We start from the raw sequence: 25,490 nt of genomic DNA on the forward strand, positions 1-25,490 counted from the left end.
AACACGGAACTTTGTCTCAAAAGGTCTGCAATATGAACCCTAATGTAAGTTTGCTGAGAGAGAGAAAAGTAACAGAAACGCCCAAAGTGGGGCTCAAACCCACGACCCTGACATTAAGAGTCTCATGCTCTACAGACTGAGCTAGCCAGGCAGATGAGGTGTCCCCACTAGAACTAGACACTGTTAACAGTAATACCTTCCCTACCCGTGACAATATTCTGCTAAATCCTGATTTCATCTTGTAACGCTGGACAGAATGTGGCCCAGGATCTATGTCCAGTGCATGTGTTAGCAGTTGCAAGGCAGCAAACTGCCTAATTCGTCCCTGGGTGGGCTTGAACCACCAACCTTTCAGTTAACAGCCGAACGCGCTAACCGATTGCGCCACAGAGACTTAGTGAAAGGTGACCTACAGTGGTAGAAACGCGGAACTTTGTCTCAAAAGGTCTGCTATATGAACCCTAATGTAAGTTTGCTGAGAGAGAGAGAGAAAAGTAACAGAAACGCCCAACGTGGGGCTCGAACCCAAGACCCTGACTTTAAGTGTATCATGCTCGACCGACTGAGCTAGCCAGGCAGATGAGGACTCCCCACTAGAACTAGACACTGTTAACAGTAATACCTTCCCTACCCGTGACAATATTCTGCTAAATCCTGATTTCATCTTGTAACGCTGGACAGAATGTGGCCCAGGATCTATGTCCAGTGCATGTTTTAGCAGTTGCAAGGCAGCAAACTGCCTAATTCGTCCCTGGGTGGGCTTGAACCACCAACCTTTCAGTTAACAGCCGAACGCGCTAACCGATTGCGACACAGAGACTTAGTGAAAAGTCACCTACAGTGGTAGAAACGCGTAACTTTGTCTCAAAGTCTGCTACATGAACCCTTATGTAAGTTTTCTGGGAGAGAGAGAGAAAAGTAATAGGAACGCCCAACGTGGGGGTCGAACCCACGACCCTGAGATTAAGAGTCTCATGCTCTACCGACTAAGCTAGCCGGGCTGATGAGAAGCTCTTTTAGGAACCAGAAACCGTTTACAGTAATACCTTCCCTACCCGTGACAATCTTCTGCTAAATCCTGATTTCATCTTGTAACGCTGGACAGAATGTGGCCCAGGATCTATGTCCAGTGCACGTGTTAGCAGTTGCAAGGCAGCAAAATGCCTCATTCGTGCCTGGGTGGGCTTGAACCACCAACCTTTCAGTTAACAGCCGAACGCGCAAACCGATTGCGCCACAGAGACTTAGTGAAAGGTGACCTACAGTGGTAGAAACCCGTAACTTTGTCTCAAAAGGTCTGCTATATGAACCCTAATGATAGTTTGCTGAGAGAAAGAGAGAAAAGTAACAGGAACGCCCAACGTGGGGCTCGAACCCACAACCCTGACATTAAGAGTCTCATGCTCAACCGACTGAACTTTTAAGAGCTAAACACTCTTTACAGTAATACCTTCCCTACCCGTGACAATGTTCTGCTAAATCCTGATTTCGTCTTGTAACGCTGCACAGAATGTGGCCCAGGATCTATGTCCAGTGCACGTGTTAGCAGTTGCAAGGCAGCAAAATGCCTAATTCGTACCTGGGTGGGCTTCAACCACCAACCTTTCAGTCAACAGCCGAACGCGCTAACCGATTGCGCCAAAGAGACTTAGTAAAAAGTCACCTACAGTGGTAAAAACGCGGAACTTTGTCTCAAAAGGTCTGCTATATGAACCCTAATGTAAGTTTGCTGAGAGAGAGAGAGAAAAGTAACAGAAACGACCAACGTGGGGCTCAAACCCACAACCCTGACATTAAGAGTCTCATGCTCTACCGACTGAGCTAGCCAGGCGGATGAGAAGTCCCCACTAGAACTAGACACTGTTAACAGTAATACCTTCCCTACCCGTGACAATATTCTGCTAAATCCTGATTTCATCTTGTAACGCTGGACAGAATGTGGCCCAGGATCTATGTCCAGTGCACGTGTTAGCAGTTGCAAGGCAGCAAAATGCCTAATTCGTCCCTGGGTGGGCTTGAACCACCAACCTTTCAGTTAACAGCCGAACGCGCTAACCGATTGCGCCACAGAGACTTAGTGAAAGGTGACCTACAGTGGTAGAAACGCGGAACTTTGTCTCAAAAGGTCTGCTATATGAACCCTAATGTAAGTTTGCTGAGAGAGAGAGAGAAAAGTAACAGGAACGCCCAACGTGGGGCTCGAACCCACGACCCTGACATCAAGTGTATCATGCTCGACCGACTGAGCTAGCCGGGCTGCTGAGAAGCTGTTTTAGGAACCAGAAACCGTTTACAGTAATACCTTCCCTACCCGTGACAATCTTCTGCTAAATCCTGATTTCGTCTTGTAACGCTGGACAGAATGTGGCCCAGGATCTATGTCCAGTGCACGTGTTAGCAGTTGCAAGGCAGCAAAATGCCTAATTCGTGCCTGGGTGGGCTTGAACCACCAACCTTTCAGTTAACAGCCGAACGCGCAAACCGATTGCGCCACAGAGACTTAGTGAAAGGTGACCTACAGTGGTAGAAACCCGTAACTTTGTCTCAAAAGGTCTGCTATATGAACCCTAATGATAGTTTGCTGAGAGAAAGGTAACAGAAACGACCAACGTGGGGCTCAAACCCACAACCCTGACATTAAGAGTCTCATGCTCAACCGACTGAGCTAGCCGGGCTGATGAGATGAACTTTTAAGAGCTAAACACTCTTTACAGTAATACCTTCCCTACCCGTGACAATGTTCTGCTAAATCCTGATTTCGTCTTGTAACGCTGGACAGAATGTGGCCCAGGATCTATGTCCAGTGCACGTGTTAGCAGTTGCAAGGCAGCAAAATGCCTAATTCGTACCTGGGTGGGCTTCAACCACCAACCTTTCAGTCAACAGCCGAACGCGCTAACAGATTGCGCCAAAGAGACTTAGTAAAAAGTCACCTACAGTGGTAGAAACGCGGAACTTTGTCTCAAAAGGTCTGCTATATGAACCCTAATGTAAGTTTGCTGAGAGAGAGAGAGAAAAGTAACAGAAACGACCAACGTGGGGCTCAAACCCACAACCCTGACATTAAGAGTCTCATGCTCTACCGACTGAGCTAGCCAGGCGGATGAGAAGTCCCCACTAGAACTAGACACTGTTAACAGTAATACCTTCCCTACCCGTGACAATATTCTGCTAAATCCTGATTTCATCTTGTAACGCTGGACAGAATGTGGCCCAGGATCTATGTCCAGTGCACGTGTTAGCAGTTGCAAGGCAGCAAAATGCCTAATTCGTGCCTGGGTGGGCTTGAACCACCAACCTTTCAGTTAACAGCCGAACGCGCAAACCGATTGCGCCACAGAGACTTAGTGAAAGGTGACCTACAGTGGTAGAAACCCGTAACTTTGTCTCAAAAGGTCTGCTATATGAACCCTAATGATAGTTTGCTGAGAGAAAGAGAGAGAAGTAACAGGAACGCCCAACGTGGGGCTCGAACCCACAACCCTGACATTAAGAGTCTCATGCTCAACCGACTGAGTTAGCCGGGCTGATGAGATGAACTTTTAAGAGCTAAACACTCTTTACAGTAATACCTTCCCTACCCGTGACAATGTTCTGCTAAATCCTGATTTCGTCTTGTAACGCTGGACAGAATGTGGCCCAGGATCTATGTCCAGTGCACGTGTTAGCAGTTGCAAGGCAGCAAAATGCCTAATTCGTACCTGGGTGGGCTTCAACCACCAACCTTTCAGTCAACAGCCAAACGCGCTAACCGATTGCGCCACAGAGACTTAGTGAAAGGTCAACTACAGTGGTAGAAACACGGAACTTTGTCTCAAAAGGTCTGCTATATGAACCCTAATGTAAGTTTGCTGAGAGAGAGAAAAGTAACAGAAACGCCCAAAGTGGGGCTCAAACCCACAACCCTGACATTAAGAGTCTCATGCTCAGCCGACTGAGTTAGCCGGGCTGATGAGATGAACTTTTAAGAGCTAAACACTCTTTACAGTAATACCTTCCCTACCCGTGACAATGTTCTGCTAAATCCTGATTTCGTCTTGTAACGCTGGACAGAATGTGGCCCAGGATCTATGTCCAGTGCACGTGTTAGCAGTTGCAAGGCAGCAAAATGCTTAATTCGTACCTGGGTGGGCTTCAACCACCAACCTTTCAGTCAACAGCCAAACGCGCTAACCGATTGCGCCACAAAGACTTAGTGAAAGGTCAACTACAGTGGTAGAAACACGGAACTTTGTCTCAAAAGGTCTGCTATATGAACCCTAATGATAGTTTGCTGAGAGAAAGAGAGAAAAGTAACAGGAACGCCCAACGTGGGGCTCGAACCCACAACCCTGACATTAAGAGTCTCATGCTCTACCGACTGAGCTAGCCAGGCGGATGAGAAGTCCCCACTAGAACTAGACACTGTTAACAGTAATACCTTCCCTACCCGTGACAATCTTCTGCTAAATCCTGATTTCATCTTGTAACGCTGGACAGAATGTGGCCCAGGATCTATGTCCAGTGCACGTGTTAGCAGTTGCAAGGCAGCAAAATGCCTAATTCGTACCTGGGTGGGCTTCAACCACCAACCTTTCAGTCAACAGCCAAACGCGCTAACCGATTGCGCCACAGAGACTTAGTGAAAGGTCAACTACAGTGGTAGAAACACGGAACTTTGTCTCAAAAGGTCTGCAATATGAACCCTAATGTAAGTTTGCTGAGAGAGAGAAAAGTAACAGAAACGCCCAAAGTGGGGCTCAAACCCACGACCCTGACATTAAGTGTATCATGCTCGACCGACTGAGCTATTCAGGCAGATGAGGACTCCCCACTAGAACTAGACACTGTTACAAGTAATACCTTCCCTACCCGTGACAATATTCTGCTAAATCCTGATTTCATCTTGTAACGCTGGACAGAATGTGGCCCAGGATCTATGTCCAGTGCATGTGTTAGCAGTTGCAAGGCAGAAAACTGCCTAATTCGTCCCTAGGTGGGCTTGAACCACCAACCTTTCAGTTAACAGCCGAACGCGCTAACCGATTGCGCCACAGAGACTTAGTGAAAAGTCACCTACAGTGGTAGAAACGCGTAACTTTGTCTCAAAGTCTGCTACATGAATGCTAATGTAAGTTTGCTGGGAGAGAGAGAGAAAAGTAACAGGAAGACCCAACGTGGGGCTCGAACCCACGACCCTGACATTAAGAGTCTCATGCTCTACCGACTGAGCTAGCCGGGCTGATGAGATGTACTTTTAAGAGCTAAACACTCTTTACAGTAATACCTTCCCTACCCGTGACAATGTTCTGCTAAATCCTGATTTCGTCTTGTAACGCTGGACAGAATGTGGCCCAGGATATATGCCCAGTGCACGGTTTAGCAGTTGCAAGGCAGCAAAATGCCAAATTTGTCCCTGGGTGGGCTTCAACCACCAAGCTTTCAGTTAACAGCCGAACGCGCTAACCGATTGCGCCACAGAGACTTAGTGAAAGATGACCTACAGTGGTAGAAACGCGGAACTTTGTCTCAAAAGGTCTGCTATATGAACCCTAATGTAAGTTTGCTGAGAGAGAGAGAGAAAAGTAACAGAAACGCCCAACATGGGGCTCGAACCCACGACCCTGACATTAAGTGTATCATGCTCGACCGACTGAGCTATTCAGGCAGATGAGGACTCCCCACTAGAACTAGACACTGTTACAAGTAATACCTTCCCTACCCGTGACAATATTCTGCTAAATCCTGATTTCATCTTGTAACGCTGGACAGAATGTGGCCCAGGATCTATGTCCAGTGCATGTGTTAGCAGTTGCAAGGCAGCAAACTGCCTAATTCGTCCCTAGGTGGGCTTGAACCACCAACCTTTCAGTTAACAGCCGAACGCGCTAACCGATTGCGCCACAGAGACTTAGTGAAAAGTCACCTACAGTGGTAGAAACGCGTAACTTTGTCTCAAAGTCTGCTACATGAACCCTTATGTAAGTTTGCTGGGAGAGAGAGAGAAAAGTAATAGGAACGCCCAACGTGGGGCTCGAACCCACGACCCTGAGATTAAGAGTCTCATGCTCTACCGACTGAGCTAGCCGGGCTGATGAGAAGCTCTTTTAGGAACCAGAAACTGTTTACAGTAATACCTTCCCTACCCGTGACAATGTTCTGCTAAATCCTGATTTCGTCTTGTAACGCTGGACAGAATGTGGCCCAGGATCTATGTCCAGTGCATGTGTTAGCAGTTGCAAGGCAGCAAAATGCCTAATTCGTACCTGGGTGGGCTTCAACCACCAACCTTTCAGTCAACAGCCAAACGCGCTAACCGATTGCGCCAAAGAGACTTAGTAAAAGGTCACCTACAGTGGTAGAAACGCGGAACTTTGTCTCAAAAGGTCTGCTATATGAACCCTAATGTAAGTTTGCTGAGAGAGAGAAAAGTAACAGAAACGCCCAACGTGGGGCTCAAACCCACGACCCTGACATTAAGAGTCTCATGCTCTTCCAACTGACCTAGCCGGGCTGATGAGATGAATGTATAAGAGCTAAACACTGTTTACAGTAATACCTTCCCTACCCGTGACAATGTTCGGCTAAATCCTGATTTCATCTTGTAAAGCTGGACAGAATGTGGCCCAGGATCTATGTCCAGTGCACGTGTTAGCAGTTACAAGGCAGCAAAATGCTTGATCCGTCCCTGGGTGGGCTTGAACCACCAACCTTTCAGTTAACAGAGAAACGCGCTATCCGATTGCGCCACAGAGACTTAGTGAAACGTGACCTACAGTGGTAGAAACCCGGAACTTTGTCTCAAAAGGTCTGCTATATGAACCCTAATGATAGTTTGCTGAGAGAAAGAGAGAAAAGTAACAGAAACGTCCAATGTGGGGCTCTAACCCACGACGCTGAGACTAAGAGTCTCATGCTCTATCGACTGAGCTAGCAGGGATGATGAGAAGCTCTTTTAGGAACCAGAAACCTTTTACAGTAATACCTTCCCTACCCGTGAAAATGTTCTGCTAAATCCTGATTTCATCTTGTAACGCTGGACAGAATGTGGCCCAGGATCTATGTCCAGTGCACGTGTTAGCAGTTACAAGGCAGCAAAATGCTTGATCTGTCCCTGGGTGGGCTTGAACCACCAACATTTCAATTAACAGCCAAACGCGCTAACCGATTGCGCCACAGAGACTTAGTGAAAGGTGACCTACAGTTGTAGAAACGCGGAACTTTGTCTCAAAAGGTCTGCTATATGAACCCTAATGTAAGTTTGCTGAGAGAGAGAGACAGAGAGGTAACAGAAACGTCCAACGTGGGGCTCTAACTCACAACCCTGAGATTAAGAGTCTCATGCCCTACCGACTGAGCTAGCCGAACTGACGAGAAGCCTTTTCAAGAGCTAGACACCATTTACAGTAATACCTTCCCTACCCATGACAATCTTCTGCTAAATCCTGATTTCATCTTGTAATGCTGGACAGAATGTGGCCCAGGATCTATGTCCAGTGCACGTGTTAGCAGTTGCAAGGCAGCAAAATGCCTAATTCGAACCTGGGTGGGCTTGAACCACCAACCTTTCAGTTAACAGCCGAACGCACTAATGGATTGAGCCACAGCGACTTAGTGAAAGGTCACCTACAGTGGTAAAAACGGGGAACTTTGTCTCAAAAGGTCTGCTATATGAACCCTAATGTAAGTTTGCTGAGAGAGAGAGAGAGAAAAGTAACAGAAACGCCCAACTTGGGGCTCTAACCCACAACCCTGAGATTGAGAGTCTCATACTCTACCGACTGTGCTAGCCGAGCTGTTTCAAGAGCTAGACACTGTTTACAGTAATACCTTCCCGACCCGTGACAATGTTCTACTAAATCCTGATTTCATCTTGTAACGCTGGACAGAATGTGGCCCAGGATATATGCCCAGTGCACATGTTAGCAGTTGCAAGGCAGCAAAGTGTGTAATTCGTCAGTGGGTGGGCTCGAATCACCAACCTTTGGGTCATTATATCTTGTTTAATACCCATTTTATTCATTTATACTATTCATTTTATTTATTTACTCATTTATATTAATATGCGAATATGTCTCAATAAATAATAAAAATTTTGTTAATTAGTTGAGTGCTATAGGTCTTACAAAAGCCTTTTATCTAAAAATAGCGTAAAAACTCTTAACTGTACATAAGCTCATTGATCTCTCCATTTTTCTTCTTAAAATAGGTCTCTGGTAATTCATCTTCATCGCCCAACTTTTTTTTTTTTCAATTATTTCAATGCAGTTATTTGGTATTGCTTTTTTCAACTCATGACATTGTCTTTGTAATTTTGCTTTAACAACTCTTTTATACCCATCCTCCACAATTACTTTTAATGGTACAAATCCTTTTATTACTTTGTAAAATACATCTTTAACTTGTCTTAATCCTCCGTCCCACCATTCCTTAAAATATAAAACATTTCCTTCACTTAAAATTGTTGAATTCAGTAAAAGTGGTTGTTCTAGAATCTGCGCCCTTGCTTTTGGTATAATCAACAAATTTTCTAAAAATCCCCCTCATGATTCTAAGACCTCAACATAAAATTTTGGCAGACCTGCTATCATCCGTTTCTTCATCTTCATCCATAAAACATTACATCCCATATTAAAATGTCCACATTTCTTCAAATAATAATTCAACACACTTTTCCAAATCACATCCATTTTCCCTTCCAAAAACCTTTGAATAATCTTAATTGTTAATGCTTTCATTTTTAAAAAACTATCCAAAAGTCCCAGACCCCCTTCTTTTACCTCCCCAATCAAAGTATAATAAGCAATCTTGGCTCTTCTATTTCCCCACAAAAACTACATCAATTTTTTTATAGTATACTTCAGGCAACGCAGTTACACCTAACACATGCCAGACCTTTGACAACATTAAAGCATTTAAGATGAATACTTTCCCTTTTATCGTCAAATTCTAGCTTTCCAAAATCTCAGTCTTTTCTCAATTCCATTTAAAACTCTCTCCCAATTTAAAATATCTGCTTTATTAGAATCCATCCCCACCCAAATTCCCAAAATGTTTGTGTTCCTTTTCTTCTTTAAAGGGTATATGTTGTGTTATTTCTTTTACTCTTCCCACCCTCATGCATAAACTTTTTCCAACATTAACCTTAGCTCCTGATGCTTTACAATATCACTCTAAAATCCCCAACGATGTAGTATCATCAGCGTATTGATACACAGCTTCTCTGTTGTCATTGTTTTCTATTTGTATCCCTTTAATGCTTCTATCTGATTTTATTGCCAATCCCAGTGGCTCAGCTTCCAGTGTGTATAATAAAGCAGACAATGGACATCCTTGCCTTATTGATCTAGTTGGTTGAAGACATTCTGTTTAAAAAAAATACATTTAATACAAGTTAAAATATCTGTATAAAATTTTTTAATCCATTTTCTAAAATTTTCCCCAAATCCAAACTCCTTAAGAATTGCAAATAAAAAATCATGCTCTACCCTGTCAAAAGCCTTCTCCAGATCTAAACCTATTAAAACCCCCCCTTTCTCTTTTTCTTTCATATAGTAGACAATTTAGCTTACCCAATTCACCTGTACCGCATGTTTTTTCGATTGTGGGGAAAACCGGAGAACCCAGAGGAAACCTACGCGAACACTGGGAGAACATGCAAACTCCACACAGAAATGCCAACTGACCAGGGCACAGTACTGTGTGTGTGTGTGTGTGTATGTATATATATAAGCAGCTACTTTTTTTCAGCAAATTATGTACCCTTTAGCCCCTTCACAACCCTTTAAATGTTTATCTTGCATAAACTTTTTTTTTATTTATTTATTTATGTTTTTTTTATTAATTTAATTTTTATTTATTTACTTTTTTACGGTAAATACAAGTGTCATTACTATACGCGTTTTTTTTCCCTATATTTGTGTCTGCCTATTGTTGTAATTGTATTACATCTTGCATGTTTATGCATGTAAAGCCTACTTGGTTTGCATATTTTTTAGACAATTTAATAAAAATAAATTAATTAATAAAAACATAAAAATTAGATGTAGTATATAATCCCAAATCTTATTTTTGAAAAAGTCGGTGGTAAAGAGTTTTTTTTAAAGTGTGGCTTTAAGATTCATAAACTCATATTAGGCTAAAAAAATTTCCTCTTTCAGTTTTTATTTGCCCACTTAATAATACTGGTTAGTAATAGTCATAAATATATACACACACACATGTAATATATATATATATATATATATATATATATATATATATATATATATATATATATATATACATACATACATACATACACACACACACACATATATATATTTACACACAATATATTTTAAAAAAAAATTATGAAATATGGAATGAACTATGGGGGGCATAGATTCCCTGTGTTACACCACGGTTTTTAATTATCAGCAGTTTGACCACAGAAAAAAAAAAAATAATAATATAATTTTAATATGTATGAAAAGATAACCCTTTCATGATGATGCATGCAAAATATGTATTGCCTATTTAAAAATTATCTATAAAAATGTACCTGTCATTTCTGAGCTGACATTATCCTTCTATTCAGATGGCAGTACTAAGAAATAAATGTTTATGGTCACATGGCCAAACTACCCAATCATGTTAGACCTGCTCTGAACTCATTTAGACATCTTAACTTTTCATTATATATGAACATGTGCTTTATAATAAGAGTTGCTTTTGAATACTACAGAAAAATATGCAAGCAAAAATTGTGGTCACAATTAGAGATGTCCCGATCTGGAAATTCGTCCGATATCAGTCCAAAAAACTATATCGGACTGCGTTAAAAATCTCAGATAAAAGCAGTCCGATACACTCTAAACTCCGTTACAGCTATTTTATCTAGCAACATCCAGAGCCAGCATGCAAAGCCCACGTGATCACAATACTGCTTGATAGCAAAGTCAATAGAAATCTATTGTGATGGTAGCACACGCTGACGCTATCAACAACAACACATGTCTATGGAACCAGATTAGTCTCAAAAGAAATTCACGCAAAAGACACGATGTACACATGTGTAGCCAAATTCACGTGCATAAAACTAAATTCACGTGCATAAAATATTTATATTCACAAAAAAATTTTACGAGCACAAAATAAAATTACATTTTTACACAACGTGCTGACCACTGGACCACAATGGCTCTGTAATACTGATATGGCCGGAATGATACTTATGATAACCAAAAAGAATGAGGATATGGTGAAACAAATAAATAAATGAAAAAAAGTGCGACTGCTGCTTTCTCCGTTCGCCATGCTGGAGAGAAACAGTCTGCACAAATGAAGCGCAGAGTTGGTTTCATTGAATACAGCTCTCATCTGATTGGCTGAAAGGTACGAGTTACCCTGACTCTGGCAGGAAAGTCTCAAAAATGCACACACACGTATCCAGGGGGAGTTGTACGTGAAAGAGGATTTGCACATTCTCATCCAGGATGAACTCGCAAGTTTTAAACATTCAAAACTTTTTGTCTTATACATTTGCAAATGGTGTTTTGCATTTGTGAAACGTATTTTATGAAAATGTATTTTTATTTTGTGCCCGTAAAATTTTTTTGTGAATATAAATAAATATTTTACGCACGTGAATTTGGTTTTATGCACGTGAATTTGGCTACACATGTGTACATCGTGTCTTTTGCGTGAATTTCTTTGGAGACTAATCTGGTTCCATACATGTCTAACGTTACTGGTTTATTTACTTTACGCCAAGCGATCTTTACATTGTTTTGTATATGCTGCTAAGCAACACAAGGGACCGAATTGCGACGTAGCACACATCGTGCGAGCCTTAATTCCGTCATGGCATGTCTTGGTGCATCCAATGTACCTAATTCAACACCAGCGCTTCCCACACATAAGACTACCTCAGCGGCCCGGTTCTGTGTGCGTGAGAAAAGTTTATGCCACAGACTCGCGGGCTCTGCTGCTGCAGACCCACAGAGACACGCTGGACACCTGCTGTGACTTTAACTTTGAGAAGAGTACACGCAGAAAAAAAAGCCTTTTACTAAATAGACTGATCCAGCTCATTATTTAGGGTGAAAATACATTATCTTTTTCCTGGACACGTCCTCTATTTGCGCCTTAAAAATGCATTCAGCCAGGATTTCTAAATCGCCTATCATGTCCCGGATTCTGCTTTCTTTAGCTGCGTTTCTACATTATTACAAGCAAACAGTGGCCGGTGAATCTCAATCTCTCAGCAGCACCAAGACTAGAGAGGGAGCAGATTTGACCTGTCAGTGGTGCACATGGATAGTAGGAGTGAAATAGTGGATTTATTATTCTTTATTTTATTTTTTTACTTGAACACTCTAAAAGGAAACGTGTCATGTAAAATGCTAAACATTTTTGCTGTTTTCATTGTCTGTTAAATAAGAATAAGAAATCATTCTGTTGCTGATGGCCATTACAGTTTAAAAGAAAGAATGATATTACTTTTGGGGCAGAAGGAAAATTTAATTAGAGACATTCTCATGTTTAACTCTTCGTTAAAAAGCCCAGAAAGATAAAGTGCTCTGATAAACAGTGTCAGCTTTGCACATCAGTTCGCAGTTCTGTCTGTCTTTACATTGTCAATTTTTTTCGATGTGGACAGTAGGGTGGAATCTGTGCAATATATTATGTAAATATAATGAATTTTCATAAATAAAATTATTCTTAAAAGTCATATTATTGTATGTGCTGTGGAGAAAAGGTGTGTTTCAATCCAGCTTCTGCAAGTATAGTTATGTTAAAGATAATATGTGCAATATATATTATTATAAAATTAATAATGTTTGGGAACATTGATACAGCCATAATGTTCTTATGATACAAACAAAGATTAAATAGATCTGGTCATGAAAATGTTTGTACTAACCATACTGCACATTTTTATTAATTAACAATAACTTATTTCTGGAGCCCAGCTTGAAAGATATTTTGCAGCTCAACTGGAACAAAAATTCACCAAAAAGCTGTGTTTGAAATCGAAACTTTGGACACTGAACCTTTAGCAGTTGTTCAATTAACAATATTTTTTTCATATGTTCCTGCTCTCAGCTGTTTCTACGATTTTATGATTAAAAAAAATGTATAACTGAAATGACCTTTAATTAGCATTTTGCACTTTAAAAATGTATTTTTGTTTATTCAATTAAGATATTTTATAAAATTAAAAAAGTAAAGTATTTATGATTTTTGCTGATATCGGATATATATCGGTATCGGTTCGTACTGAAGGCTGCAATATCGGTATCGTATCGGAAGTTAAAATTTTGTATCAGGACATCCCTACACGAGAAAATGTTTTGCTGCATTCATGTAATGTGTGCAACTTTTTGTCCAATTCTGTAGACACATCAGATTTCAGATGTACAGTTTCTCTCCAGTGTGAATCCTCTTTTGTGTGATTCAGAAGTGTTCACTGATTAAACCTCTTGTCACAGTGTGAACACTTGTATGGTCTCTCAAGTGTAAAACATCTGGTGCAGTTTCAATTTTGTAATAAAAGTCTTCTCACATTCAAAACACATATACTCTTTCACACCAGTGTGGATCTTCATGTGTTCATTAAGGTTTGCTGATCGGTTAAAACTCTTCTTACACTGAGTGAATGTCAATGGTTTCTTCCCAGTGTGGGTCTTCATGCGTTTATTAAGGTCTGAGGATGTGCTGAAACTCATCCCACACCGAAGCTGCGGTCACAATAGAGTTTGAGCATGCAAAATTCTGTTGTACGGCGTTGCGAAAAGGAGCGGGAACAAACAAGATGATTAGACATTTTAAAAAGTGAGCGATTGGTACATTTTTTTAAATTTCGGTCCAGAGAGGTCATGTTTTGATCTTCGATTGGTCTCACACAGTCAAGTGATGCGATTTCGCAGGTCAGAGTCCGTCAGAGTTTCGTAGGTCATGGTTTCTCTCCGTTGTGGCTTACCATGTGTAGATTAAGGCATGATGATTGGCTGAAAATCTTCCCACACTGAGTGCATGCGTATGGTTTCTCTCCAGTGTGTTTCCTCATGTGTAGATTAAGGTTTGATGAGCAGGTAAAACTCTTCTCACACTCAGTGCAAGTGAATGATTTCTCTCCGGTATGGATCCTCATGTGTAGATTAAGGTGTTCTGATCGGTTGAAACTCTTCCCACACTGAGTGCATGTGAATGGTTTCTCTCCAGTGTGGATCCTCATGTGCTTATTAAGAGATGATGATTGGCTGAAACTCTTCCCACACTGAGTGCATGTGAATGGTTTCTCTCCAGTGTGGCTCCTCATGTGTAGATTAAGGGATGATGATATCCTAAAACTCTTCTCACACTGAGTGCACGTGAATGGTTTTTCTCCAGTGTGGATCATCATGTGTTTACTAAGGTTTGATGAGCAGTTGAAACTCTTCCCACACCGAGTGCATGTAAATGGTTTTTCTCCAGTGTGGATCCTCATGTGTAGATTAAGGGATGATGATAAGCTAAAACTCTTCCCACACAGAGTGCATGTGAATGGTTTCTCTCCAGTGTGGATCCTCATGTGTTGATTAAGGGATGATGATTTGCTGAAACTCTTCCCACACTGAGTGCATGTAAATGGTTTCTCTCCTGTGTGGATGCTCATGTGAATCTTAAGTTTGCTTTTGCTTCCCAAAATCTTTCCACACTGAGTGCAAGTGAAACGATTCCCGTCTCTCCTTTTCAAAATACCATCAGTCTGTAAATGAGTTTTGTCCTCAATTTTAACATGATGTTCCTCCTCTTTACTCCCCTCCTTCTCTCCAATTAGGTCTGAAATAAATAAACATTAGTTTTCATTAAGTCTTAAAAACTCTCATCAAAACACACACACACTGTAACTTTGATGCACATTAAATGTAAAATAAATCAGATCATAGTTTGTTTGGTCCATTAACCTGTACACATTTAAGCAGATTCCAATCATCTTCATTTATCTAGTGCTTTTACAATGTAAATTGTGTCAAAGACACTTAACATAGAAGTTATAGTAAATTGAAACCGTGTCAGTCCAGTTTTCCAAGTTTCTCATAAAAGTAATTTTGGTCATATTAATAAGACACAGATTTGAAAGCTGTTTGTAGCTGATGCTGATTGGTCAGCTTGTAATGTTGTTTATTGTTTTGAATTTCATTATTTGAATGTGTATTGGTATATGTTTGTTACTAATTTCTTTGTTTCCAGTTGGCTTGAGTGGAAAGTCACATGATTCTCATTGATTGATTTAACCTGCAAGAGTTTGTATGGTCACTCAGGATAGTGAGATCTCAATGCAAGCACCTGTTTAATGCTCCTGCTTATTCTACAGCTGGTTATCAGGCCAACACAGTAAACTAAACATTGTTTTATATATTATTAGTTTATTTTGATGTCCTTTTGATTTTGTGTTTGTGTGAAACATTTGGTTTGTTTATTTGTTTATCTTTTAGTCTTCACGGTGTTCATTAAATGAAACGCATGGTGGACATCAGTATTTGGAAGCGTGGACTGTTTAATAACCGGCGGGTAGTTACACTGTTAATGGCCTATTTTTATTTGTATATATTTATAATTACAACAAAATGACAGGGAATACTTGTTCATTCTGTGTCTGACTGGTAAACGCATCAGAAAAAAAAAAGTTCTGAGGTAACAGCTGAACAAACAGCTGAATATTTACCTCTCAGACATGAGACATATCTGTACAACATCTGCATAAAGGCTGGAATGTGCACCTTTCTAAAGATGTATAGTAACGAAGTAGAACTACTTCACTACTGTACTTAAGTACTAAAAGGCAGTATCTGTACTTTACTGGAGTATTGTATTTTTCTCCTACTTACACTTTTACTTAAGTACATATTTTCAATAAGTTTAATACTTTTACTCTGATAAACTTTTTATGTGCTGCATCGTTACTCGTTACTAGCGGTGTCAAAATGATCGATATTGGTTCAGTAATAGATCATAACCGGTTATTACATACTAACGTCATTCATCTCCTATGCGCGATGTCGCAATACTAGGACAGAGGCAAGGGTGAGTGAAAGCTGCACAGCACACGAGCCACTATTTCACTATACAGAGAAATGCTGTAAAACTTCATTTCTGCCTCTCTCTCACTTTGTACATTTGACCTGCTGCGCTGGCTTTCCTCTCCTCTTGTCTGTTTAAGCGATAATATTGGATCCGGACACAATCGTGCCTTTAGTGCGAGTTTTCTCCACTGTGTCTATTACCTGTGATAACTGCGTATTATTTATATTAAAGTACTGGCACTAGGGATGTAACAATATTGTAAATACCGTCATACCGCAATAGTAATTGTTTTCAATGTTACCGTAGGCGCATGACTCAATAAAACTATATTTCTGAGAAAAGTTTGCTTAGGCAAATGAAGCGAATGGGAGGTAGTGGGAACTACAATTCCCATCAGCCTAGGCATGGCCATCATCCTTTCTGGTCTGTTGTTACTACAGATCCAGTAACGCGGAGATGGAGTGTGTTGCTAGTAGAGGGGAAGAAAAAGAGCAGGAAATGATCGAACCTAAAGCGGGTTTTAAATCGGATGTGTGGAAGCATTTCGGTTTCTTTCTAAAAAGATACGATAAAGGAGAAAAGGTGACAGACAAAGAAAAAAACAGTATGCAGGCACTGCCAGAATGTGGTAAAATATAAGTCGGGGAATACGACTACAAACAGTCATGGTGACTGCAGAACACAGCACACTTGTTAGATTGATGCAGACATTGACTTGTACCATAAAGAGACCTCTATCTCACTCATGGCTTGTCCTCTCAAGTGGTGGAAAGACATTGCACGTTACCCACTGCTGTCAACCTTGGCTAAATCATATCTCTCTGTCCCAGAAACCTCAGTCCCAAATGAGAGGTTTTTTTTTTTTTTCTTCTGTTGCCGGGGACATGCCCAGAGATCCCAGCTTTTACCAGATTATAGTTATATTATAATTTTTCTTAAAAAACCTATCTCTATCTAAGTGAGTGAGTGATTAAATGTTGAATGTGATGAGTTTTCAACAATACTAAATTGAAACTTTATTTTTTTTTAATATGGTTTAATAGTTTTTTGTTATTAAAATTGAAAAATTGAAGTTCTTGTTTCGAAACTTACAGATAGATGGCTAATTTGTATGTCATTGATATGTTCAGTGCTAAAGTAAATAAACACTTTTGGCACTTTTTTCGAGTCTTAGTAGTTTTAAGTAGTTTTGTTTTTCCTGTAAATTATTCAATAAATACCGTACCGTGCCATTCATACCAAGGTATTATCGTACCATGAAATTCTGAAACAGTTACATCCCTAACTGGCACTCTTGCTAATTGTATTAATATTTATCACTGAAGGGTTCATAATTATGTTTCAGTGTATTACGATACTGTAGTGATGACATCATGTTGTTTACGTGTTTAAAGTCTAGGGCTGCAACTAAGGATTATTTTAATAATCAATTAATCTGTTGATTATTTTTTCGATTAATCAGATAAAAAAAGCCCTTTCCAACCCTTTATTTAAAAAAGCTCATGCCTATAATAATAATAATAATAATAAACAGTTTTCAATCCAAATATGTAAATGTTTTTAAATGAAGATACTTACTAGACACATGAAATTCCATAAGAAATCACTTAACCTCAAACTTTAATGATAGTTTGCTTAAAACAAGCTAAATTATTTGCCAATGGGGTGAGAAAAATTATCTTAATAAGATATAATCTCAAACAGCATCACTTCGTTTTCTCATGCTATTTTTCTTCTCTGGTCTTGATGTAAGATTATTTTAGATATATGAACTGGAAACGAGACAAAATAACTAAGAAAAAAAAGTTTTCTGCAGTGCAGCTATACATGACAACAGATGGAAAAATTAATGATCCAAAAAAGATAACATTCACACACTTGCTCATCATGCCATCAACTACCTGATATTCCAATTCACATAAACGTGTAAGTGATCATGATTATAACGTGAGATGGACGTCTCCATGTTTACTTGCGGCCGCTGCCTAATTCATAAAAGCAGAACACGCAGGATTTAGCAGGTACATTCATAAGTTACTCCAAAAATACATGCAAGTAAGTGTTTGGTGAACTTAGAAAAGCCTAGATTCAACTTTATAGTTACTTTCACTATGTGTAATGTGTATCTGATATAAATAAAACACATCGGCAAATTATGTTTGAATGGATTGTTAGACTTTCTTGTGTGTTTTACAAACTCTAAATGTATTGTTTTACTAGTACTTGTATGTATTTACATATCTAAAACATAAATGAAGTATTAGGCAGTTAAAATGCTGCATAATTGTGATAATATGACATGTCTTTTAGCGGAGTTAAGATGGTTTTGTTTTTTGAAAAAAAAAGCAGCACTTTTCCAACAGTCCCTTACTGAGAGCTCTCCTCAGCGCAAGCTCTTTGGCTCAGCGCGTATTGCAACTGCTTAAACGGAGCAGTGCTCGTAATATCGAGCAAAAAAATAAATCAGACAGCTGTGAAACATAACCTGCTTTGTCTTTTTTGTAGGAAACACAGTTAAGATCTTTATAGGGTAAGAGTTTTTTGTGTTAATGCTGTCTATCAGTGTCAGGAATACCGAAAACAAAACCTGCTGAACCCCGCTGTCTTTCTCTAGCTCAGCTCCAGACACAAAGAAACCAGCACCAGGGACTTTGTAGAATTCTGTAGTGATTCTTCCGCATCATCCCTGTCTTCTTGAGGCGCTGAACTCTGTATCAGTGCGCGAGAGACGGAGAGAGGCCTTGTTCAGTCCGCTCCGCTCCATGTTCTTTTTTTTCTTATCAAATGTCTCCTGGTCGCGCGACACAACAAATCGATTATGAAATTCGTTGCTAACGCTTTTAATAATCTATTTTTATCGATTTAATCGATTCGTTGTTGCAGCTCTAGTCTCCACGTTATACTGTTGATAAACAGAAGTGTTACCGTCTCGTGTTCATGCTGTACAGAGAGAGCATGTAAAAGTGAGTAATAAAAGACGCTGATGAAACGATTCGTTCTGTCTAGTGCTTAAGCTACGCACTCCAAGCTCAACAGGTTATGGGCCCAGGCAGCGAGACTAGCGATCGTTTTCAAGAAAGCAAAGGTAACGCGACATATTCAGGTGCAAAGTTAGCAAAGATGGTAAGCAGAGCGGGAGGATATCTAGCGCCGCAGTTTATGTTCGATGGATCAGAAGAAAAATTCGATCTATGGGAGACGAGATTTCTAGTATATTTACACACTCTGAAGCTAAAAGAAACTATATTGCATCAGCCTACTGATGCTGAAGCGGAGCAACTAGATGAGGACAGACGGCAGAGCGCTGATTGTTATGCTGAACTGATCGATGATAAAAGCCTTTCACTGGTAAGACACAATGCTGCGGATGACAGGAGAAAAGCCCTAAAAATACTGAAAGAGCATTATTCAGGCAAAAGTAAACCACGCATAATAAACATGTACACAGCATTGACTCAGCTGCACGAGTGACAGTGAGAGCGTTACAGACTATTTGATACGAGCAGAAAACAACTTTACAGCTCTAAGAAATGCTGGAGAATTAATGAGTGATGGACTACCCATAGCGATGGTTCTCCGAGGACTACCGGATTCGTTTAAGCCACTAGCCATCCACATAACACAAAATGAAGACGATGTCACGTTTACAGTAAAGAAGTAAAGTAAAGGAGACTCCGAGTTTATGAGGAGACAGAGAATTTGAATGTTGCAACTACAGACAATGTGATGAAGACCTGCACGAGACAAGGGCAAAGCTTTTACAAACCCCACACAAAAGATAGAAAAGATGAAGATATAAATATAATATGCTACAAATGTTTTTATTGTTTTTGTTTATTTTATATGGCACCAGTGCTCAAGGACGCTTTACAGACAGTAAAAAAACAAGAAAAGCAAAAACCTTAAGAAGGTAGAGAAAAGGGAGACTAATAATACAACTAATATTAATAACATATCAATAACTCCTCTCACTCTAAACTTTACCTTTTAGAGCTTATTCTTGTTGGCGCAATATGGGTTTATTACATGTAGGCTATGAATCAGATTATGAAGAATGATTAAAAACATGCTTTTTCTTCGTTGCATCCTATCCGTAAGGTGTTTTATTTATTTATTGAATTTTTTTAATAAAAGAAAAACAAACAAGCCCTACAAATAGCTTCATCCAAAGTATTGGTTCGCCTTTCTCGTTCGGCACGAATCCAAAATGTTCCCAAATTGGCAATGTAACAGGTTTTCCAACGAGTTTCATGGCTGAATTTGAACTCGCTGAATCGCCTTTAACATTATATTCATAAATGTAGTCCTTGGCAACATTTGTGACAAAAAAAAAGAAGCCCGGCACTCTTTTTTATGTCGCTGGAAAACGACCGAATCAGCTGGTGTGCGCGAGTCGTGTTGCTGTCATATTCAAGATCTGTACAGTAATACAGCTCTGGATGTAACAGCGACCACAAGTCTCCTTCATCATTAAAAGTTTGCCATAGACACCTTGACAACCCAAACACTGCTGTCACCTTAACAGAAACCCTGCAGTGCTTTCATTTGATTGAAGAATAAAAAAGACGAGACTGAAGTAAAACGCTTTTTCCCGCTCGAGCACACAGCACGCAACAGCAAAACACTCGCGGTCGTTAGTAAACCATTTAACAGATGCCCCTTATGCTGACAAACTTTGAAAATATATACAGTATTTTTTTTTTTTTTTTGTTTAACTGATAACATTAATCGGTTACAAATGCACTCTTTCGGTTAACGGTTAATCGGTTATTTTGAGGATTCCTATAATTAAACTGCATGTGCAGGCTCTGAATTTTTTTCCCCTCAGGGCCGCATGCCGGAGATCCGGCATGGTGCCAGAATACTTTAAGCAAACAGTCACACTACTTGATCTACATACAGGTGTGTTAATGACTATACATACAAAGAAAAATAATAAAATTATAAAATATTACTTTGCAACATCAAGGATTTGGCATGGGCCAGTTTAAGATTCTGACAGAATGATAAACTAAAATAAATTTTCTTCTCAGAAACTTATAAAATATTTTGGAGCAGTAAACATGTCAGGCTAAATCCTTCAAATTAATCACAGATTTATTAAAAAGGCACAGCAGAAAATGTTGGCGGTTTGTAAAACATTGACTTTTCCAAACAGCGGTAAACCTTGAACATGGTTATCGCCCCATGCCATGCTTAAGAAGCATAACTCTGATTTTAGGATCTGAAAATTAATTCTTTAAAAAAGTTTCAAGCAAAAAGATTCCAATGGCGCCGCCTGCTGGTGTATAAAGAATATGGTCTATAATCTCAGACTGTTCAATGTTTTATAACAACTAATTATTTGAGTGTCCATTTCATTCAGCATATTTAATATTGGGGGCATCCACAATTTTTGACATACTTTAAACCAGGGTTTCTGTGGGTTTTACTAAGTTAAATGTAAGACTTCTTAAGACATTTTTAAGACCATTATAAATGAAATTTTAGACTCATAAAGAGCTAAAGGCTAAAGAACTTTTCATATGGCCCAGATCGAAAAGGTTTTTATTCGCCCCATCAAACAAATATTAAAAGTGAATACATTTAATAATACAATAATAAATTAATAATATATTTTTTTTATATATTTTAGATATTTCTTAAAAAAAATAAATAAATATTGTGTAAAAACAAGCCAGCTCAACTTGTATTCCAACATAAACTTTCTTTATAATAAAAAAAATGAACAAATGTTTTAATAGTTTTAAAACACTATAATAAACTAAATCTATGCACAACAATCTGTCCATGTCGATGTCCTCAGCAGTAAATCCATGGAGCACGTTTAAACAAATGTTATTGTAAGTAAAATAATTAAACCATTATGATAAATAAGGTTAAAAAAAGTTTTTTAATAAAAAGTTTAAAGATTTATTTAGGTGGATTGTAGGTGATTGTATGGGTTTTGGCCAGACTGAGTAACAAAACAAGAACAAAGTTAAATAAAGACTTGTTTAAAAAAATAATAATAAATTTGTTTAAAAAGATTTAAGACCTCCAACACAATATTTCAGTAAATTTAAGACTTTTTAAGGCTTAAAATTTTGAGTCTTCTATGAGAATACTGTTGGTCAAGTATCGCCAGCTCAGCTAAACCTTTTTAAATGTATTGTTTTTATTTATTTTATATAGTGCCAGTGCTCAATGACGCTTTACAAACAGTAGGAGAACAAGAAAAGCAATAACCTTAAGCAGGTAGAGAAAATGGGAGACTATTAATACATAAAAGAAAGACAAAAGACATGAGAACAAGACACAAAAGAAACTTTTTTTCGGTCTTCCAATGAGTGCTTGTGTGCGTTTAGAAGAACTAGGCAGCACACTCAGGGCTGCAAGATGGGTTTAATTTATTATTCTTAGTATTAAAATATATCTGAATGAGGATCAACTAACTGAGTTGGTGTTTGAGAGTGAAAACCAACCTGTTTGTTCCTGCAGATCTTCCTGTTTGACTGTGAATGTTTCTTCAATCTTCACATCTTCACTCTCCTCTTTAATAAACGTCATCTTTATAACAGTGTGGAGATCAGTCGCTTCAGCAGGAGTTTTTCTCTGTGTTTGGACACTTTATCCTGTTTAAAATGAACAAAACAATAAAAATGTCCTGTTTAAAATAAATAAAACAATGAAGAGAAACAAAATAACTTCTCTTCAACACTTGCTTCAACAGTTTCTATTAATGAGGGTAATTAACAAAAAGAGATCAGGTAAAACGTTTCTTTAAAACAGTGGTTCTCAAAGTGAGGGTCGGGACCCCCTGAGGGGTCATAAAGGTAAAGTTGGTCTTATATTATATTATATTATCTTATATTATATAAAATTAATAAAACAATGAACAGAAACAAAATTCAACACTTGCTTCAACAGTTTCTATTAATGAGAGTAATTAACAAAAAGAAATCAGGTAAAACTTTCTTTAAAACAGTGGTTCTCAAAGTGAGGGGTCATAGAGGTATTGTTGGTTTTATATTCACACATTCGTTTATTTAGAATTCTCTATATTGTTTACCATGTTACTTTGAATATTCGATCGGAATTAGCATGCAAGTGTAACTTGAAAACAACATTAGCACTGTTTATTTGACTGTGAACAATGTTGCACTTTGATAGTCATTGGCTGCTAATATGATTTCCCTATTTAGAGCTTGCAAATAATACTTTTCTGAAATTATATTATTAAGGGCAAAGTCAGAATGTGCAAATATAAAACCAACCTATCTCCATGAAAAGTAGTACTAGTTTTAATCAGCGCATTTGTGGCTATTGTTTGAATACTTTTCTGAAATTATATTATTAAGGGGAATGTCTGAATATCTGAATATAAAACCAACTTTACCTCTATAGATAATTGAGGTGAAGTTGGTTTTATATTTGGGTATTCAGACATTCCCCTTAATAATAAAATTTCCTAAATGTATTCTATGCAAACTCTTTGCAAAAAATATGGAAATCATATTAGCAGCTAATAATTACCAAAGTACAGCATTGGTTACAGTCAATTAGATAGTGCTAATGTTGTTTAGAAATCACACTTGCATCCTAATTCTGACAGAATATTTTCAGTAACATGGTAAACAATACAGAGACTGCTAAATAAATGAATGTGGGGGTCGCAGGTTACTATAGAAGTAAAGTTGGTTTTATATTCACACATTCAGACTTTCCCCTTAATAATATAATTTCATAAAAGTATTATTTGCAAACTCTAAACAGTAAAATCATATTAGCAGCCAATGACTATCAAAGTACAACATTGTTCACAGTCAAATAAACAGTGTTAATGTTGTTTTCAAGTCACACTTGCATGCTAATTCCAATCGAATATTCAAAGTAACATGGTAAACAATATAGAGAATTCTAAATGAACGAATGTGCGAATATAAAACCAACTTTACCTCTATCAGGTTACTGGGAGTATAGAGGTAAAGATAAAGGTAAAGTTGGTTTTATATTTGCACATTCAGACTTTCCTTTTAATAAATTATTTTAATAAAAGTATTATTAGCAAACTTTTAATAGTAAAATCATAATAGCAGCCAATGACTATCAAAGTATATTGTTCACAGTCAAATAAACAGCGTTAATGTTGAATTCAAGTCATACTGGCAGGCTAACTCTGATGACATATTCAAAGTAACAGGGTAAACAATATAGAGACTGCTAAATGAACAAATGTGTGAATATAAAACCAACTTTACCTCTATTTTAAAGCTCGCATTACACACTTTCTGTTTCAAACAAAAGCCCTCGGTTACTAAGAATAAAATAGTACTACGCTGTATAAAGGGTTAAAATAATATTTCCAACAGCAGGTACATAATTTAGCATCGGATGAAAAACATGAAACTTTAATTAAATCGGGTTATATCCGTAAACATTTAAAAACACAAACCTTTCTCCAGTTGAATCAAAGCGCTGAAGCGGCGCCGTCTGATGACGTCACACACCACGCCAAAATAAAAGTCTTTTTTGTTTAGCTTTTTTGCCCCTTACTGTTGCAGTCATGACTTATTGATACATTTCTCCCTTGTTTTTCACTCTATACTATTTCTGCTCTCTCTCTCACTCTTCACATTTTAGGTGCTTTATTGGCATGACAAATAACTGTACATTCATATTGCATACGTACAAACAAGACAGTAGTGCAAACAAATATGGATAGAAAATATAATACAGAAAAAACACAGAAATAAATAAAATAAAAATAGATTAATAAAAATAAAAAGATTTATAAAATAAAAAATATTAATAAAAATTAAAATAGATTAGATCTCTCTCACAAACACACACTTTAGTATTTAAAGATGATCAAATTTTTTAATCTAAACATTTTAAGACAATTTTGAGAAACTTTTTTTAATCCAGTTCATGATGGCTTGCATGTCTACAACACATTACTTCCTATTAATATCTGAGTCCAAATCTCATCCTCATAATTATGACCCCTTATTTTCTTTTCTATTTTTACAACTTTATAGGCCTATATAGTGTTTCTTATTGTTTCAAATGAATTGTCGTCTCTTATTAGCTGTGTTCCACGATTTTCTGCCATTCTTTAGCAATATCTTCAGTAATAATATTTCATTTACCCTTACTTACAGAAGCATTAAAGGGGTAGTTCACATTAAAAAAAAAAACATTTCTGTCATTTACTCATCCACTACTTGAGCCAAACCTGTTTGAGTTTCTTCTGCTGAATGCAAATATAGAGAATAGGCTACAGTGTCAAAAAGCAGCCACTATATGGTTCAACAGCTCCTACTTTGGACATGGCTGCTTTTTTCAACATTTTCTGGCACACAAAATGTTCTTGGAACTCGATTACAATTGAACCACTAAAGTCACGTCACAGGTTTTGACAATGTTTTTGGTTCCTTTTCCAGAAAAAACTGTCAAACCCTTTGAGCATCTCGGGA

At 38.3% G+C, this 25,490-nt stretch overlaps 1 protein-coding gene, 1 long non-coding RNA gene and 6 other non-coding genes across 9 annotated transcripts in view; all 8 read right to left on the reverse strand.

Moving 5' to 3' along the window:
* znf1032 (zinc finger protein 1032) overlaps nt 1-24,519 on the reverse strand; it is a 104,859-nt gene extending 80,340 nt beyond the window's left edge. Inside the window, exons 1-3 of one of the 2 annotated variants that reach the window (XM_017355526.4) lie at nt 24,467-24,519; nt 22,497-22,646; nt 12,297-14,787 (exon numbers count right to left, since the gene is read on the reverse strand). In XM_017355526.4, the coding sequence (XP_017211015.1) occupies nt 13,919-14,787; nt 22,497-22,581 (954 nt within the window). In that variant the 5' untranslated portion in view covers nt 22,582-22,646; nt 24,467-24,519 and the 3' untranslated portion in view covers nt 12,297-13,918. Of the gene's footprint in view, nt 1-12,296; nt 14,788-22,496; nt 22,647-24,466 lie in introns of those variants that run through there. The other variant, XM_073948701.1, reaches the window with a different exon arrangement.
* LOC141381913 (uncharacterized) overlaps nt 1-25,490 on the reverse strand; it is a 560,761-nt gene that overhangs the window by 297,277 nt on the left and 237,994 nt on the right. The gene's annotated exons all lie outside the window — the stretch shown is intronic.
* trnan-guu (transfer RNA asparagine (anticodon GUU)) lies at nt 321-394 on the reverse strand. The gene has a single exon. It is a non-coding gene; the product is annotated as a tRNA-Asn (tRNA).
* On the reverse strand, nt 929-1,001 carry trnak-cuu (transfer RNA lysine (anticodon CUU)). Its single transcript has one exon. It is a non-coding gene; the product is annotated as a tRNA-Lys (tRNA).
* Nucleotides 2,001-2,074, reverse strand: trnan-guu (transfer RNA asparagine (anticodon GUU)). Its single transcript has one exon. It is a non-coding gene; the product is annotated as a tRNA-Asn (tRNA).
* trnan-guu (transfer RNA asparagine (anticodon GUU)) lies at nt 4,967-5,040 on the reverse strand. Its single transcript has one exon. It is a non-coding gene; the product is annotated as a tRNA-Asn (tRNA).
* trnan-guu (transfer RNA asparagine (anticodon GUU)) lies at nt 5,817-5,890 on the reverse strand. Its single transcript has one exon. It is a non-coding gene; the product is annotated as a tRNA-Asn (tRNA).
* trnak-cuu (transfer RNA lysine (anticodon CUU)) lies at nt 5,999-6,071 on the reverse strand. Its single transcript has one exon. It is a non-coding gene; the product is annotated as a tRNA-Lys (tRNA).

This window comes from Danio rerio, chromosome 4, assembly GCF_049306965.1.
Source record: "Danio rerio strain Tuebingen ecotype United States chromosome 4, GRCz12tu, whole genome shotgun sequence".
Taxonomy (NCBI): domain Eukaryota; kingdom Metazoa; phylum Chordata; class Actinopteri; order Cypriniformes; family Danionidae; genus Danio; species Danio rerio.